Here is a 16,598-nt window from a genome sequence, read left to right on the forward strand (position 1 = left end):
GCTGTGGCCCAGATCGGTGGTGGTGCTATGTTGTTGTGGCCCAGATCACTGGTGGTGTTGTGTTGTTGTAAAGCCCAGATCAGTGGTTCTCACACCTCTCTCTAGCTCTTCACTCTTTTCCTCTCTTTAAGGTTGATTTGGAAGTTTTTAACTTAGGATTTGTGTATTTGATGTTAAGGCTTTGTTGGTTGCTGGGAAATTTTGGAAGATTTTAGAAGATTTGATTCAGTGGTGGTGCATTGCTGGTTATTGGGTTTCTATTCTTTTGCTTGGGTTTATGGGTTTGGTTGCTATAGATATAGGTTTGGGGTTTGGTTGAAATCTAGGTTTGGGGTTTAGTTCTTTGCTTTGGAGACTGATTATGGGGAAGAACACAAAGAACATGAACATGTTTAGAAAAAATAATTAAAGGAATTATAAAAAGAGACAAGAAAGACATTTAATTAATTTATTTTGTTTTGCTGTATTTAGTTATAAAGAAAGTACAAGAAATATACAAAAGATGATAAAAAAAAAGGATTAATTTGCTAAGAATATGAATCATGCTATGAGGAAGAACACAAAAAACATGAATATGTTCTTCTTAAAAAAAAAAGATTGAAAAAAAAAAATCAGTTTAATAAAAAGAAAGTAAAATTCTTTTTTTTTTATATATATATATTTTAAAATTAAAATTGAGGAATTAATTTTTTTTTAATTTTTTAATTTAAATACTGACGTGGCATTAAAAAAATGCTAAGTAAGTTTTTTTAATAGACGTAAATGCACTTTTAGTCCTTACATTTTGCACTTTTTCCATTTTGGTTCCTATATTTTATTTTTACCATTTTTAGTCTCTAAACCAATTAACGCGTGATATTTAAGTCTTTACCATCAACCAACTAACGAGAAAAACTGAGGTGGTAGACGGAACACCCTATTAGCTGACGTGGGGCTGATGTGGCACTGATGTGGCGATTAAAATATTATTAAAAAAATATTATTTGACATTTTTATATGCCATGTCAGCATTTTAATTTTTAAAAAAGCCACTTCAGAAAATTTACGAAAAAAGAAATTAAATTTAAAAAAATCTTAAATCTAATTTAATTAAAATGATTTCTTAAAAAAACAAAAATCATTATCTTTTTAATTCTTTTTCCTTTTCTTTAACCTTAATTCTTTTTTCTTTTTCTTTAACCTCATCAGTTATCAGATTTTGAAACATCTCTAAACTTTCCCTATCTTTAATTCTCTCCCTCTCTTCACCCTTGACGAAATCTCTCTCAGACCCAAACTCTCTCTAAGCTCAAAATCTCATCTTCGTCGCCGTTGAACTCGTTCAAGACTCAGTGATGAAGTCCCTGCTGCTGTCAAAAAAAGAAAACCCATCAAACCCATCGAGAAGGTTTGCCACAAAGATGAGGTCTTCGCCACTGTCAAATCTGATGATAACTCACCATAGTTCCCGATTCAGTAGTTTTGTTTCTGTGTAGTTATGGCTTCGTTGTATGAAACCCTTGTCACCGATTCAGTACTGGAGCCCAAATCAATGGTTGTGAAGCCGAGCTCAGTGGTTCTCACACCTCTTTCTACCTCACCGTCTCTCTTTTCCTCTCTTTAAGGTTGATGTGGAAGTTTTTAGCTTAGAATTTTTGTAGATTTGATGTTAAGGTTTTGGTGGTTGTTGGAAAATTTTGGAAGATTTGATTCAATGGTGTTGCTTTACTAGTTGCTGGGTTTTTATTCTTTTGCTTGGATTTGATGTTCATGTTCTTTGATTCGGTGGTGATGATTTGGGTTTTTTTTTTTTTTTTAGTGTTTGTTTGCCAAGAAAATTTATGGGTTTGAAGGCTAAGGCTTGCATTGCTTTGCTGGAGATATGGGTTTGGGGTTTGGTTTTTTACTAGAGATTGATTATGGGGAAGAACACGAAGAACAACTTAGTTGTTACGAAAAAATAATGAAGTAAAAAAAAAAAAGTTTTGTTTTTTAATTTATTTTCTTTTTTGGTTTAAATTTTCTGGCATGGTTTTTTATAAAAAATTAAAATGTTGACGTGGCATATAAAAATGCCAAATAATATTTTTTTTAATAATATTTTAATCGCCATATTAGTGCCACGTCAGTTAATAGGGTGTTCTATTTGTCACCTCAGCTTTTCCCGTTAGTTGGCTAACGGTAAAGACTTAAATATCACGCGTTAATTGGTTTTAGGGACTAAAAATGGTAAAAATAAAATGTAGGGACCAAAGTGGAAAATGTGCAAAATGTAGGGACTAAAAGTGCATTTATGCATTTTTCATAATATTTTAATACACATGTCAGCGCCATGTCAGCAAGTAGGGCACACCGCTTGCCATGAAAGACTTTTTTGTTAGTTAGTTACCGGTAGAGACCAAAATAGAATTGATTTTATTTTTTTAGGGACTACATTAGCCGTAAAATCAATTTAGAGACCAAAGTGGGAATCGGTCCAAAATGTAGGGACTAAAAGTGTATTTTTGCTTTTTTTCACCTTTAAAAAAAAAAAATGTGCTATGTCCACAACATTTTCATAACATATCCTAATTAGCAAGTTGTTATAGGTTTCAATTTGAATTTACAACTTAAATTACTTTGTTGCCCACTAATAATAACAAGTAACAATCTGCCATATAGGATTTGTTGTGAAAATGTTGTGGACATAGCATTTCTAAAAAAAAAAAATCTATATATAAGCAAATAAATTAAATAAACTAAAAGAAATAAAATGTAAAAGCTTAATTAAAATGGATAGTTTTTAAAAATCATTAATATTAATTGATAATGGGAAACTGAGTATAATTACTTTTTAAGAAAGAACAGAAAAAGAAAAAAAAATTGCTGATTTGATGTTAGAAAATTGGTTTAAGGAAGCACTTGACGGCTACATATTGATATCAAATATTTGTGTTACAATGAATTTAAAGTATGATTTATATACTAGAGAATACTTGACTAACTCTAGACTAACCCAAAGTTAAGTTGCTTGATTTACAAGTACATGACACCTACAATTGATTTAGACCACTTGGGCTATAATATGTCTAACAAGGCTTATGCCTAACAATTGGTTGGTTGTGCATTACAAGGAAAAGGGTTAGGGAATAATCTCTTGTCACTATAGACAACCATAAAAAATAGATAAGTGATATATCCACAATATTTTCACAACAAATTATAGGTGATAAGTTGTTATTGATTCTAATTTGAATCTACAATTTAAATTATTTTTTTTGCCCCCTCATAACAACCAATAACACAACTTACAAATACCAAATTCTAAGTTAAACATTTCTAAGCATACATAATGTTTCATTAAACAAAACAAAGCAAATAACAATTTTTCAAACAACTCCATAAACACGGTCAATCATCAAGGCCAAAGTTTTGGTTATCTTGGATGGGTTCTTCAAAGTATAGTTGATCATTATAAATAGCATTATTGTCATTATTAGTAACCACATGACCTACATTATCCATTAAATAATCATTAAAATCTCTTAATGTTGCATTTAGAGGTTCATTCACTTCATTTTCATTTACATCCCAAACTCAAATTCATCACCTTCACCAGGAAAAAAAAAAAAACTCAAATTCATCACTAATAGTATAAACTTCATTATAATTGTCACCTAGCCCCACACACACACACACACACACACACACACACAAAATTATATTTAAATTTTTATCAATTTGGGCTAGGGCCACAGAGCTAATCTATTTATTATTATTTTTTTAATCAATTAGAGGCATTTAAGCTGTGTTTGGAGGCCCAAAAAAGATTTTATTTATTTATTTTAATTTTCTTTATATCATAGGATATTTAGTATCATTATGGATCGGGATCCTATAAGATCCGATCCTAAGATCCGGATTGGGACCCTACACAAATTCGAGCTTAGTAAAGATCCTATTAATATCCAGGGACGGGATAATAATAACAATGCATTCGTCTGTTATCCATAGATGATGAATCATCATTATCAAGACTCAAAAACAAGAACAAGATAACATGCCTTCATGGCCAATTGGCCCACTGGCCCAGTACTAAGAAAAAGCCTTTTATTATATCCAAAATTATATTTTAGTATGCTGCTGGTACAATAAGAAGCTTCATAGAAGAATAATAGCATGGAACATTGGTTCTTGTTTTCTACGAATTGTTCTTCCGGCCAATGAGTTCCATGAATTGAAGTGATCCCTGCTTAATGTGCCTATTTTGGATCAGTCACCTTGGGGTCTACAACAATGTTTTAACTTTTGAAATTAGTAAACAGCTGGGCTTCAAGGAGCTAGTGCCTAAAGTTGTAAGGTCTAGATCACCTGCTCTTCAAAGAGAGCCATTGGATGCTTTTTGGATACTTTGGTTTCATATTGCTTCACACCAAAAAATCACTTAGAAATGAAATATTTATTTTCTTTTTTTCTCTATGACAAAGTAAAACCATCTGCAATCATGAACTTATTTTCCTAGATAGGAACAAGAGAGCCAAACAATACATGACAAATTTATTTTCATCCTTGAAATCAGAAGGAAACAACTGCAACTTTTTGCAATCTTAATATCCTGAATTTATTCATCTATGAACATTGAATAATCAATTACTCATTATAATAAACCTGCCTATAGAGAGGCTGCTCCTGATAATGCCTTTCATAGCCATAATTAGAATCCACATAGCTACCTTCAACGGCCCTTCTTTCACCATATGGATTTGACCTTCCAAAGAGATAATCTGCAGTTCCCTTCCATGGATCGCTGTTACTTCCTTCATCGGCACAATATTGACGATCACATCTCCTTTTCTCACGAGACAAGCAAGGCCAATAACCAAATAAACTTTCACAAAGGTCCATGGCTTCCAAGCCATATCCACTAGGAGGTTCGGGCACCGGCTTGTCATAAGATTCATAACCATGCTCTTCAGCTATTCCATTTCCATATCCACTCCCATCTCCTTGAAAAGGCTCCTCTTTGCGACTGTCAAGGCCTTTGTCACTCATATCATGTAATTGCTGCTCTTCTTCGTTCGCCAAGGATTGCTTGCTTCCATTTTGAGGTTTTTCTGCCAGTGCACCAGTCTCCTCTTTCCCACTAGGCAATGCGATGGACCCAGAAGTGACAGCATCTAAAGCTAAAGCATTTGGATCCGGTGGCATAGATCTCGGATAACAAATTTCATCTGAGGCTGGAAGGGGCTTGCCATAGCTTTGAGCTATATCATAACCACCACCATAAGGTGTTGGATCATAATCATCAAATTCGGGTACATTAAATTCCACAGTAGAGTAAGATATCACAAATTGAGTCAAACCAGGATTGTAATCCCCGCCATAAACATCAGGGACATACTCAATACATTTAGGCTCACTCAAAGTAGAGGTAGAATATGCAATTGATGAATAGCTATGTGGAGGATTGTAAGCACTGTAACAAGGGATTGAGTTATACTCAAAGAACTGATAATTGTTGGAATCATAGCTAGGATAATAATCCATTAAGCCATGACTTGGAACTGAATCATAACTATCACCATAAGGGGTAAGATTGTACTCACCAAGATCATCCTCAAGATAGCTGGATCTGTAGTAGGCCATTGTTGATCAGTGAAACTCAAATAATTTCTCCAGCAGTTATCTTATACATTTTTTTTTTTTTTTGGTTGCTAATACAGTTATCTTGTACATGACTCAATGTTAGCAAAAAGCAACTTCTTGGAGAATGGCTAGGACATAAAGTGGCTTTTGCGCATTATTGAAAATGCATATCTTTAGTTCACCAAAAGAAAAAAGAAAAAAGAAAATGCATAACCTTTAGGGTTAGTCTTATCCATCTACCCATCCATCTACTTATCCCTATCACACAATTTTGATCTAATTTGAGAATAAAAAACAAATTTTGCACATGCATGAAAAATGGAGAACTCGATCTATGTAGAGAACTTTGTTGTTATGCGGGTAAAATTTCTCTTACCAAAAAGAAAACAAAAGTGAGAAGTTAGCTGTTAGAATTTGTTTGCAGATTGCAATGTGATCACCACTGAGAACCAATGAGATATTTTGACATTTCAACAAAGCTGTGGCCCATAACTTTTCCTCTAGTCTAAAGAGAGGACAATTATTTCAAAGTTACATGATTAAAGACATTTATTACTTTTTGAGACCACTAGATCCCAGTAATGGATTGAGATGTGACAGGAAAGTATCCTGATAAATTTGTTAAGCAGGATATCCTTTTTTTACTTTTCCTGAGAAATTAGCACCAGGTCCCAACATAATTTTGCTTAAGAATTCACTATCACTTGGCTTGGAGGTACGCCAGTGTCGCCATTCAACTGTAACCGGTATTTGATACAATGATCATTGTGTCATCCTATCATGACCAGCCAATTGGGCAAATCTCAATCAGTGTAGATGCAGTAGATGATGGACTAGAGTCACCATACTACCTACCTTTTACTTATCAAAAAAGAAAGGAATATACTCAGCATCAAAGCTTTTGTGCGACCAAAGGCCTTTTGGTAAAGCATTATTGCCTAGTTCTCCCACAGAGTATCTAGGTTTGAATGTTCATCCCCCACGAGTCAAATTATGTGTAATGGTTGCACATGTAAAGGTACCGTTACAATCAACATTTTTGTTGTTGTTTTTTTTTTTTTTTTTGGTTTTCCTTACAACCCGTAGTTCTTCCTCGGCCAGGTTGCAAAAGAGGGGAAATCAGCCACATTAAAATTAAAAATTAAAAAAAAAAAAGGATTGGTTTTTTAGCAAGGGTCTATGGTTTGAGCCCATATAGCCATATAATCTAACTAGAGTAATAATAAAGAAAACCAAAAAGAAGAAGAAGAGAGATTTGTGTCCGATTTTGAAGGGGGATATTTGACACACACACGAGGGAAAACAAAAAACGAAAAAAGACCTTATGAAGAATAGTGGTAAACAAACATGATTAAAATGTGACATTTCTACATTTCAAAGAGCACGATTGCCATTTGGATTGTTTTTACAAATGGAGGGTTATGTCAATGCAAATCAGTGACTTTATCCATGGCAAGCTGATCACTTACTTAAATGACCTTTAGTGTTAACAGTTACAGGACCAGTCTAACTGGAACACAGTCCCATAGTTGACCTAATATAAGATGACTTATCAAACTACCATAGAAGATCCAATATGGTTTATTTCATGCCAACAGATACTAGGACACCAAAGATTTGATCAAGTAGCAAGCCTCATGCAAAAATACAAGGATACACAAGTTAACTACTGCAACAAAGAAAAACAGTTTCAATTCAAAGAATTTAAGCAATCAACTCAACTCTTGTGAACGTTTGAATGATTAATTCCAATAATTCCATCCATCAGGTTCCACACACCACCTAAAATTATGAATCTTACGTTAAGAATTTAAATGCAATAAGTTGTGTATAAAACCACTTTTGAAATTAAATGATAGGAATCGTGTATAATGACTTTGTCTATGAATTGGCATGGAACTTTAGCATGGAAAGAATGTAGAATGCTTTCAATCTCTATCAGATTTCTGAAAATGGTCAGAAGGTTTGAAATGATACGCCACTGCAAGAATGCACTATCGGATGTGCATTAAGTTTGCAACAGAGTTTACCTGGCTGCCTTGCCTAAGGTGTAAAGGTGATAAAGCAAAGATTCAAACTTTTAAGAGATGTCAAACATACGCATGTGACTATCACCAAACTAGCAAAGGGTGATATGGCATGCTTGACATTGTTAGAAAAGCACAACAGAAAATAATTTTATTTTTTATGAATTTCATGGAGCATTGCTTTATGCTGCAAAAAAGATGGAATAACAAAAGAAAATTGATATCACATATCAATGAATCGAACTACAAATAGTTGCTGCATAACTAACTCTGGATTAAACATAGATTCATGAAACTCAAAATCCCCTTTGCATAACATGCTCATGCAGCAGAGCTACGTATTCCTCCAGATGATGCTACTTAGGTTGATCTTACAAAACATACAAGAACACTGCATCTGATCAAATTCACTTTATAAGCAGGTTTTCTGACCTCATGTTAAACTATCCACGCACTATAGTTTGCAGACACTAAAGAATGATAAATTGCAACTGCTATCAGGCTAAGAACTTCAAAAACAAGCCTTAACTACCTGCAATCATAAAAGCACAAAACAAAATGGATTACAATCATGATAGGTCTAAATTTAACAGTGGAAGATAAACTGGTACAATTCAATCACTGTATATACACATTGGATAATTTTTCATGGGCAAGTAAATTCTGAAACCTCATCTTGCAAAGAAATTTGAAATAGAAAAAGAAAAACTGAATCAAAAGAAAAGACAGCGTGACTCTAAAGTTCCGCTACCTCAGCCAGAGGCAGAGTCTGTAGTAGTTGCCTCTTGTCTGGGTTTTCTCTTCTCAGGAGGGGGGCCATCTCTCCGTCTTTCATACCTTCTACTCTCATATTTTGAATTACTACGTTTAGGTTGAAAGGTTGGGTATTTGCAAGGAATGATCTTCCCATTGATATATTTATCCCCTAAAACAAAAGAAGATATAACGTTAAAAAAAAAAAAAAGAACAGAAACATCATCATAGCATCATTACAATATATGAACATAAAGAAAACTACGTGTCAATTTAGAAATAAAGCATAGGAATCACCTCCATAGTCTTTATTTTTGATGTCTATGTATGAGTCTGGCGATACCCAGAGAACACCAGGCAATCCTACGACGATGAAGTTGAAAATACATTAGAAAGAAGCAAAAATTGACAAAATCCATATAATGGTCAAAAGACAAGTGCTTGACATAGGTATTTACCCTTGAATTTCTTAGATGTCTCTTCATCAACAGTGCACTAAAATCCAGTGTATGTGGTGATGCTGAAAGCATACATATTCTTCTTTGCTTCTTCCATACTGACACACAAACACAGGGTCCATATTTATGAAATAACAGTAATGGAAAAGATTCCAACTACTACAGCTACAATTACAGTATTAATAACAATAATAGAAGAATATCTTTTTTAGCACTGCCGATGTAGAATATGCATCTTTATTCTGTGACCAGGATGATATATAAATAGAAGGAAGATAATAACATTTTATGAGATAGGTAGATAATGAGGGAGAGGAGGTGCGGTTCGAACCACAGAAATGAGGCACCACAAAGGATGCCATTACCAGTGATGAGTAGAGGGTTTTTCTCATTTTCTGTGGTATTGTATGATTTGAAATTAAGAAATCTTACATCCTTTGGAAACCAAAATTGTTTCAATTTAGGTGTAGCCGTGTAGGAAAGAAACTAAAATACTTGGGGGAAAAAATGCTAACAAAAAAATTCAACCATGTGTCAGATTGCACAGAAGCAGCCCTATGTTGAGAAAGGTGGCAGTGCCCCAAATGAAACAAAAGCAATAGGAGGCATAATCCCAACAAGAGATTAAATACGAAATTCCAAATCTGTGGAACCCAAAGATCTAGCATCCATCAACAGATGTCGTTGGTAAACAAACAAATTCCTCAAACAATTTTTGCAATGGAGAACAATGAAGATGAAAAGGCAATCACACAGCCACAAAATCAAGTTTCAACTCGTAATTTTCTTCAAAATCACACACCCATTGGGATTTGAACTCACAAGCTTACCCTCCACCCTATTCTTACAGGAAAAGGATGTCCCATTTGAGCCAGAGCTCATTGGGCTACCTTCAAAATAATCACTTGCAAATAAATTTTTTCCATTTACCCAATTACCTATCATTTTTAGTAACATATTCCTTCCTACAACAACAACACCCAAGCCTTAGTCCCAAAATTTTTAGGGTTGGCTAATCGGCTATGGATCCTCAACAAACTACTTCCTTAATTGACATGTCTTTTTTTTGTTTTTTTCCCTCATTAATGCTACTTTTAGTCTTCCTATACCTTTTTTGGTTCCCTTAACTTGAATCAAATCACTCTTTCTCAATGGTACATTAACTGCTCTCCTCTAAACATGACTAAATCATCGAAAGCGACTCTCCCTCATCTTCTCATCATTAGGGGACACACCAATGTTTAAACAAGTTTCCTCAATTCGAATCCTCTCTTTCCGTGTGTTTTCACTTATCCATCTTAACATTCTCATTTGTTATTTTTGGACTATCAAGTCTTACAACTCTATCTTTATTTCTACTTTTGTTAAACTTTCCTAGTTAATGGAAAGCCATATAGTCTAAAGCCTCTTGCCAAATTTCTAAATTGAGTTTACCTAGTTTCATCCGCTAAAATTAGATCATCTGCAAAAGCCATACACCAAGGGAGTTCCTCTTAAATCAATTTAGTGAGCTCAACCATTGCTAATGCAAAGAGATATGGACTTAATGCTAATCCTTGATGCAAACCTATAATGATAGAAAAGTAAAACTCACTTATGATGCCTCGGCCTCCACTTGTTCTCAAATTAGTTGCAACTCCATCATACATGTCCTTAAACAACTTAACATACTTAAGAGGAACTCATTTCTTTTCCAAAACTCACCACATAATCTCTCTAGGAACCTATCATGTACTTTCTCTAAGTCATCACCTTGCAAATAACTTTTTATCATTTACCCAATTGTGTATCATTTCAGTAACATCTTTATTCCCAAGAAAATGGGGGAACCAAAAAAGAAAAAACCTCCAAATTTCTCCTTGAACTACATTCAAAATCAGAACTTGCAAATACCCTTTTCCCATTTCCCCAATTATATACCAATTCAGTAACTTTTCTTGGAAAAAAAAAACCAAACTTTCATAATACTACATTTTTTTTTAAACACATACACATACGCACAAACATGGGCACACTCGAAATATCATAGTATAAGAAGACAGAGAAGGCAAAGAGAAGCAAACCTGCCCAAGACAGTGAGGGTATTGAGGTAAGTGTCAATCATTTGCTCCCTAGTTGGGGCAGGGTCTTTAGGGAACTCCATGACTATGAGCTAGTGGTTATAGTCACACCCAGGTGGCATAATGGTCTCTCTAGGCTCATTGCTATTGCCACAGCTACTGCTTCTTCTGGCTGAGAAATCTCCATCCACGGCTACTACACTGATGGAGTGGGGTCCCGGTGAGGGAGAGTGCAGCACTGGAAGTGGAGACAGGGTGCATGTGGGAGTGAAGGGTTTAGAGAGAGAAAATGGGCCTAAGGATTTAGGGATAAGACTAGAATAGAGTGTAAATGTTGCCATTGGAAAACTTTGTTCTCTTTGAGAGAAATGGGGATAATGAAGAGTTGGGGAGGAGGGTTTTGTTTTGTGGGGTTTGAGGGAGGCGGTGGCGTTTTGGAGTTGAACAGAGAGGGTAATTGCTTTCGTTTTGGGGGTTGTGAGCCCAAAGGGGAAGTGTGTGCGTGTGTTGAGTTGGGATAGAAGGCCCAAGTTTGTAGCATGGATTTTGGGTTAAGTTAGTATGCAAATTTTGAGTTTGTGTAACATATTGGAGGAGAATCCAAGTGGGCCAACTCGAGTTATAAGCTCTTAATACATTTTTTGTTACTTCAAGACCTCCACAAATTAGACATCTTTTTTGACCAAGCTTATGTGAGTTCTAAATAGTAATTCCATTTTCTCTTCTTTTTTTTTTTTTTTTTTTTTTTTTTTTCTTTTTTTTGGTGTCTAATCTTCCACATCCCTGCCCCCTAAAAAAATTATGTAGAATCACAAACTAATACTTAATAATGACTTATAATGCAAGTATTTTAATACCCTTTATTTGTTCTCATACTAGAGGTGAAGTCTTATGATTCAAGTTTAAGAGCTTAGGACTCGGACTTTTCAAAAAAAAAAATTTAGAGGTAAGACTGTCTACCACACAAAATGGGAATTTTGTAGTTATGGAGATGAGGAAGAGTTGGGGAGGAGATTTTTTGGAAATTGAGTGAGACAACGTCGTTTTTGGGGTTGAGGACAATGGGTTGTTGTTGTTAATTTGGGGTTGTGAACCCAACGGGGAAGTGTGTGTTTGTGTTAAGTTGGGACAGAAGTCCCAAGTTTGTAGTTTTTGATGGCATGGGTTTTGGGTTGAGGTAGTAGGCATATTTTGAGTATATATAACATATTGGTGGAGAACCTAGTGGGCCAACTCAAGTTGGCCCAATTGGGTTTAGAGATTCATATGCAGCCTTTTTTTTGTGCATGTGTTTTCTTTCTTTGTCCAAAAGTGTTTCTTTATGGTGTGAGAGTGAAACATGTGTTTCTTTTTATTTTTTCTTTTTGCTTTTTTATTTTTATTTTTTCCAACAATTGAGAAAGAAGGATTCAAATCGAGATTCTATATATAAGGAAAATTGCGCATTGTTACTGAGTTATAAGGTTTTTGATGCATTTTTTGTTACTTAAAAACACCATTAAGACCTCCAAAAGTTGGACATTTTTTTTACCAAGTCTATGCAGGTTCTACATGGTAATATCAGTTTTGTGTGTCTAATCCTCCTCAATCCTCACCCCCACTAGCTAAAAAAAAAAAAAGTGTAGACAGATAATCATCATTTATAATTCAAGCATTTTAATATCCCTTAATTTGTTCTCTTACTAGAGGTGAAGTCTTGCGATTCAAGTCTGGGAGCCTAGGACTCATACTTCTCAAAAAATTGAATAAATATAAACACAAGTCAGAGGTAAGACTCTCTACCACACCTTAGACCCCACAAAATACATGACCTTTTGTTTTTTTCTCAACTAGTACGTGCCAAAAACTATGCATGACTATATATATTCAGTAATAATTTACTGGGTTTGGTTCTTTTTGGAGTAGATAAGGGTTCATGTTTAATAAATATTTGGCTAATCCTCATCTAGATATCTAAAATGCTGAAGGATTTTGGCGTAATACATTATACATACTCAATTGGTTTGTTATTCTCTTGGATTATAATGAGGAAATACTTGCTTGCTGAAATTAATAGTCAATTATAGTCAAGCTCAATTGAGAGGCTGAGCTTGAGACCACTATTTTCTTTCCCGTGATTGACTCAAAACACACAGAAAACTCATCGAATTTTCCTAAAAGAAATAAGTCTACATTATCAAGACCATATGAGTTAGCCTCATGAGTTGACAAAAATTGATGCTTAATTCTCTGAATTTAGTACTTAAGTACAAGATTAGGTGCCTATCACGTCACCTAAACAAACTATCATATCAAATTCCACAAAATCCAGAAAATAAGGCCTAACTAGATATGTCAACGATAGTTTAGTCTCTAAAGGAGCATATGGTACGAGAAAAAGAGGGATTTTGCCACATAAAAAAATAGTTGGATCTCATTTTCTACTATAATTATTTGACCAAATCTTTCAATTGTATAAGTAGTTTAACAAAAAGGCATGTTTATTTTAGAAGATATGCAGAGAATATTGCAGAAGAAACACTAGTGAACAGAAAGAAGATCCAACCAATTCCCTTGTATATATGTGTAGCAATTCTTTTCATGAATATTTCCTTCAAGACTTTGTGTTTGGAATTGCCAACATTGAGGTCAATTTGACAACGACTCTTCTTCTTTTAATTTTTTTTTTCTCAGTTACTTATTCATCTAGGTGATTTCGCAGAAACTTCGCCAGTTTTTTTTTTTTTTTTTTTAATTATCAAATAGAGATTCACAGGAGAGCAGTTTAACCTTCCTTTGTGGAGTTTTTGGAATTTAGTTTTTGGAGGGGAAGCAATATTGACCTTATTGATAAGGGATTATCTCACGTACTCTGCTTGACTTAAATTGTTATTATATGTGACAACATTATATAATTGTGTTTTCCATTTTTAATTGTCTCCTAAACTAGCTAGAATAATACAAAAGCTGTTGCATGTAAATGTGATTCTCCTTGATATTCGTTTTGTGCTTTCTTTTTTTGTTTTGTTTTCGGTATACCAATTAGGGTAAGTTACTAACTGGTCCCAATTCTTCACCAAATTCTAAATATAACTTTGCTGACATGCTTGACTCTCTAAGATAGGACATTAAAAGTGGGGGTGGAGGGACTTGACATATCGATCGGATCAGGTAAATTCGGATTTGACCTTGTTGGGTACAAGTCAAAACAGATATGTGTCAAATTAGAATGTGTTATCATTTTTATGACCTTTACCTGATTTTTGATGTGTTGGATCAATTATTCAATTCGGTATTCTTAGTATTACCTATGTATTTTCAGTTTTTCACATTATAAATAAATAAAATAAATTTTTGACATATTCTTTTTATTTTTCTTTTAATATAAATAAGAGAACCAAAAGATAGAATCACTCAAATTAAACGTTGTGTAACACATAAATTCTTAATGCTACAGTCCAACAATTAATTTCAAAAGCTCACTGGTTTAATAATTTCATCCAAAAATATCAAATACAATAATTTAGAGATCAGGTTCATGCTCAGTTGTTCACTTATTATTTGTAAAATATAAACTAAAACTAAATTACTTATAAAAATAAATAAGGGATAGAGTTTTGAAAATAAAATATAACATGTTATGTAAATAAAATAAGTAAATGACTAGTATGAAAATCTATTATGTTATAAGAAAGCAACTTCATTTTAATAGAAAATATAGTGTTAGATATATTCATATTTAAGAATTGCACCTCAATTTGTTGAGTAATATTAGTATTTTCATTTATAATATAGAAAATTTAATTGAACTTTAGCATATAAAATGAAAATTGATCAATAAATAATTGAAATTAACTATGATTGTTCTTGAAATACATTTCATGTTAATAAAAAATTAAATTTAATGGGAAATTTACAAAGAGAGAGAAGAAAATGTTTCTACCGATGTAATCCACTATCAATCCAACACAACAATTCTTTTTAATGGGTTGAGTACGGTTCGATCCATTTTTTTGTGGATCCAAAAATCTTCTACTTATATGAATATGTATAATTTTGCTAGGTCTAGGGGGGAGCTAGAATTTTTTAGGTGGAGACTTTTGTCTCGATTAACCAATCAAGAGAACATATCATCTTCTTAGACTGTAATGAGAATGCAAAAATGATCTTATTTTCTATATAAAAGTCAAAAAGGTGTTGGTACCAAAAACTATACAAATGAACCCCTTTCATGCTTAATTGGCTGGTTACGAGCAACCTAATTTGGGGTAGCCTCGCTCATTAGGCTGCTAGGCCCGCTACAATGTCAAAACTGATTAAACATTTTCTTAGAGTTTCTGTGTTAAGGCCAAGTAACCTTGGCTAAGAGACAAGAGAGGGGAAGAGAGAGAGAGAGAGAGGAAAAGATGAGCAGGAATAAAAGTTCTTTCTTTAGCAATAATGACAACATAGAAAAGAAACAGAAAGAGTAGGTCCAACCCATCTTTCAACTCCATTTTACCATCATCAAACCTAAAACAAATACTACTAACTTAAGCTTACATTAATCATATAAGTCCTTCAATCCATCGCTTTTCAAAGTCTCTTGATCAATTACAATAAAATTGACCCATCAGAAAATTTTGTTGTTCTATGATGTAATGAGTAATGACAATGCCAAGCAATGGGACCGATCGCCTAGATAGCTAGCTAGCTAGGTAGGGAGAGGAAGGACCCACATATTATATATGTTAGTGTGGATTTGAAGACAATGGTGCATGTGCAAATGTTGGTTCCTCTCAATAGAGCAGTAATTTCATGAACTAATTAATGAAGATCCGACATAAGGATTGGTAAATCCAGCATCGTCCTACTGGTTTATCTGTTTGTGAGGACAAGAATGGAGCCTAATTAGTAATAACCACAGGCAAGCGTGCATTCACACATGAGACTCTGGTCCTAAAAACAAAAACATAAGTTTAAAGATGTTGGGATCAACTTTAGGACACAGTTTTGGGAGGATCAGGGTCAACTTCTCTATAGGGCAAGAGACTAAGTTATAATTATACAAAAAAAATAAAATAACAATCAAGTTTTAGTCTCAAAATTTTGGTATAAGTTGGACTTTCAATAATGAATCTATTAATAACAAAATGATAAAATTTTGAAGTTTTAGTCTCAAAATTTTGGTATAAGTTGGACTTTCAATAATGAATCTATTAATAACAAAATGATAAAATTTTATGTTGTTTGTCAACCTAAGGCAATCCTTTTATTTTTTTAAGCTTGGGAGGGATTGTTATGATATTAAGTATACACGTAAATAGAGTTGCTAAAGTACAATTATACCTAAAGAAAATTCCCAACCCACAGCCATAATACCAACTATCAAACTGATTATATGAGCTCTAAATCCAGGGAATAAATCAATAAAAACAAAATTTTCAAGTGGGAAAAAAATAAAATATTTAGAGAATGAAGTATCCTAATAATAGGACCCATATATGAAAAAGGATGAAATATATGTGTGAACAACATGAGACAGGAAATGACCTGTATTTCAATCAATGTCCTAAAACCTATCTTTTAAGAGTTTTAAAGGGTTTAAAAATGTGGGACCAATGATGACTAAAAGAAAATTCTCATCAACGAGAGTCAATTATCATGTCAACCCCACCAAAAGGAAGACTCAAAATTTGGTATGTTTCACAAGTCCACAAAGCCAATGATTAATGATT

The 16,598-nt window shown here is 33.7% G+C and overlaps 1 protein-coding gene and 1 pseudogene across 1 annotated transcript; both read right to left on the bottom strand.

Moving 5' to 3' along the window:
* Window positions 1-4,398: 4,398 nt before the first annotated feature.
* Window positions 4,399-5,799, bottom strand: LOC142633699 (uncharacterized). The gene has a single exon (XM_075807940.1). The coding sequence runs from the start codon at window positions 5,602-5,604 to the stop codon at window positions 4,609-4,611; it is 996 nt and encodes a 331-aa protein (XP_075664055.1). The 5' UTR covers window positions 5,605-5,799; the 3' UTR covers window positions 4,399-4,608.
* Window positions 5,800-7,829: 2,030 nt separating this feature from the next.
* On the bottom strand, window positions 7,830-11,322 carry LOC142636809 (DAG protein, chloroplastic-like; annotated as a pseudogene).
* Window positions 11,323-16,598: the final 5,276 nt, after the last annotated feature.

Source organism: Castanea sativa, chromosome 5 (assembly GCF_040712315.1).
Source record: "Castanea sativa cultivar Marrone di Chiusa Pesio chromosome 5, ASM4071231v1".
Taxonomy (NCBI): Eukaryota; Viridiplantae; Streptophyta; class Magnoliopsida; order Fagales; family Fagaceae; genus Castanea; species Castanea sativa.

What these genes read in the sequence shown, in the direction of transcription:
- LOC142633699 (XM_075807940.1), bottom strand. Translation starts at nt 5,604, where the DNA reads ATGGCCTACTACAGATCCAGCTATCTTGAGGATGATCTTGGTGAGTAC.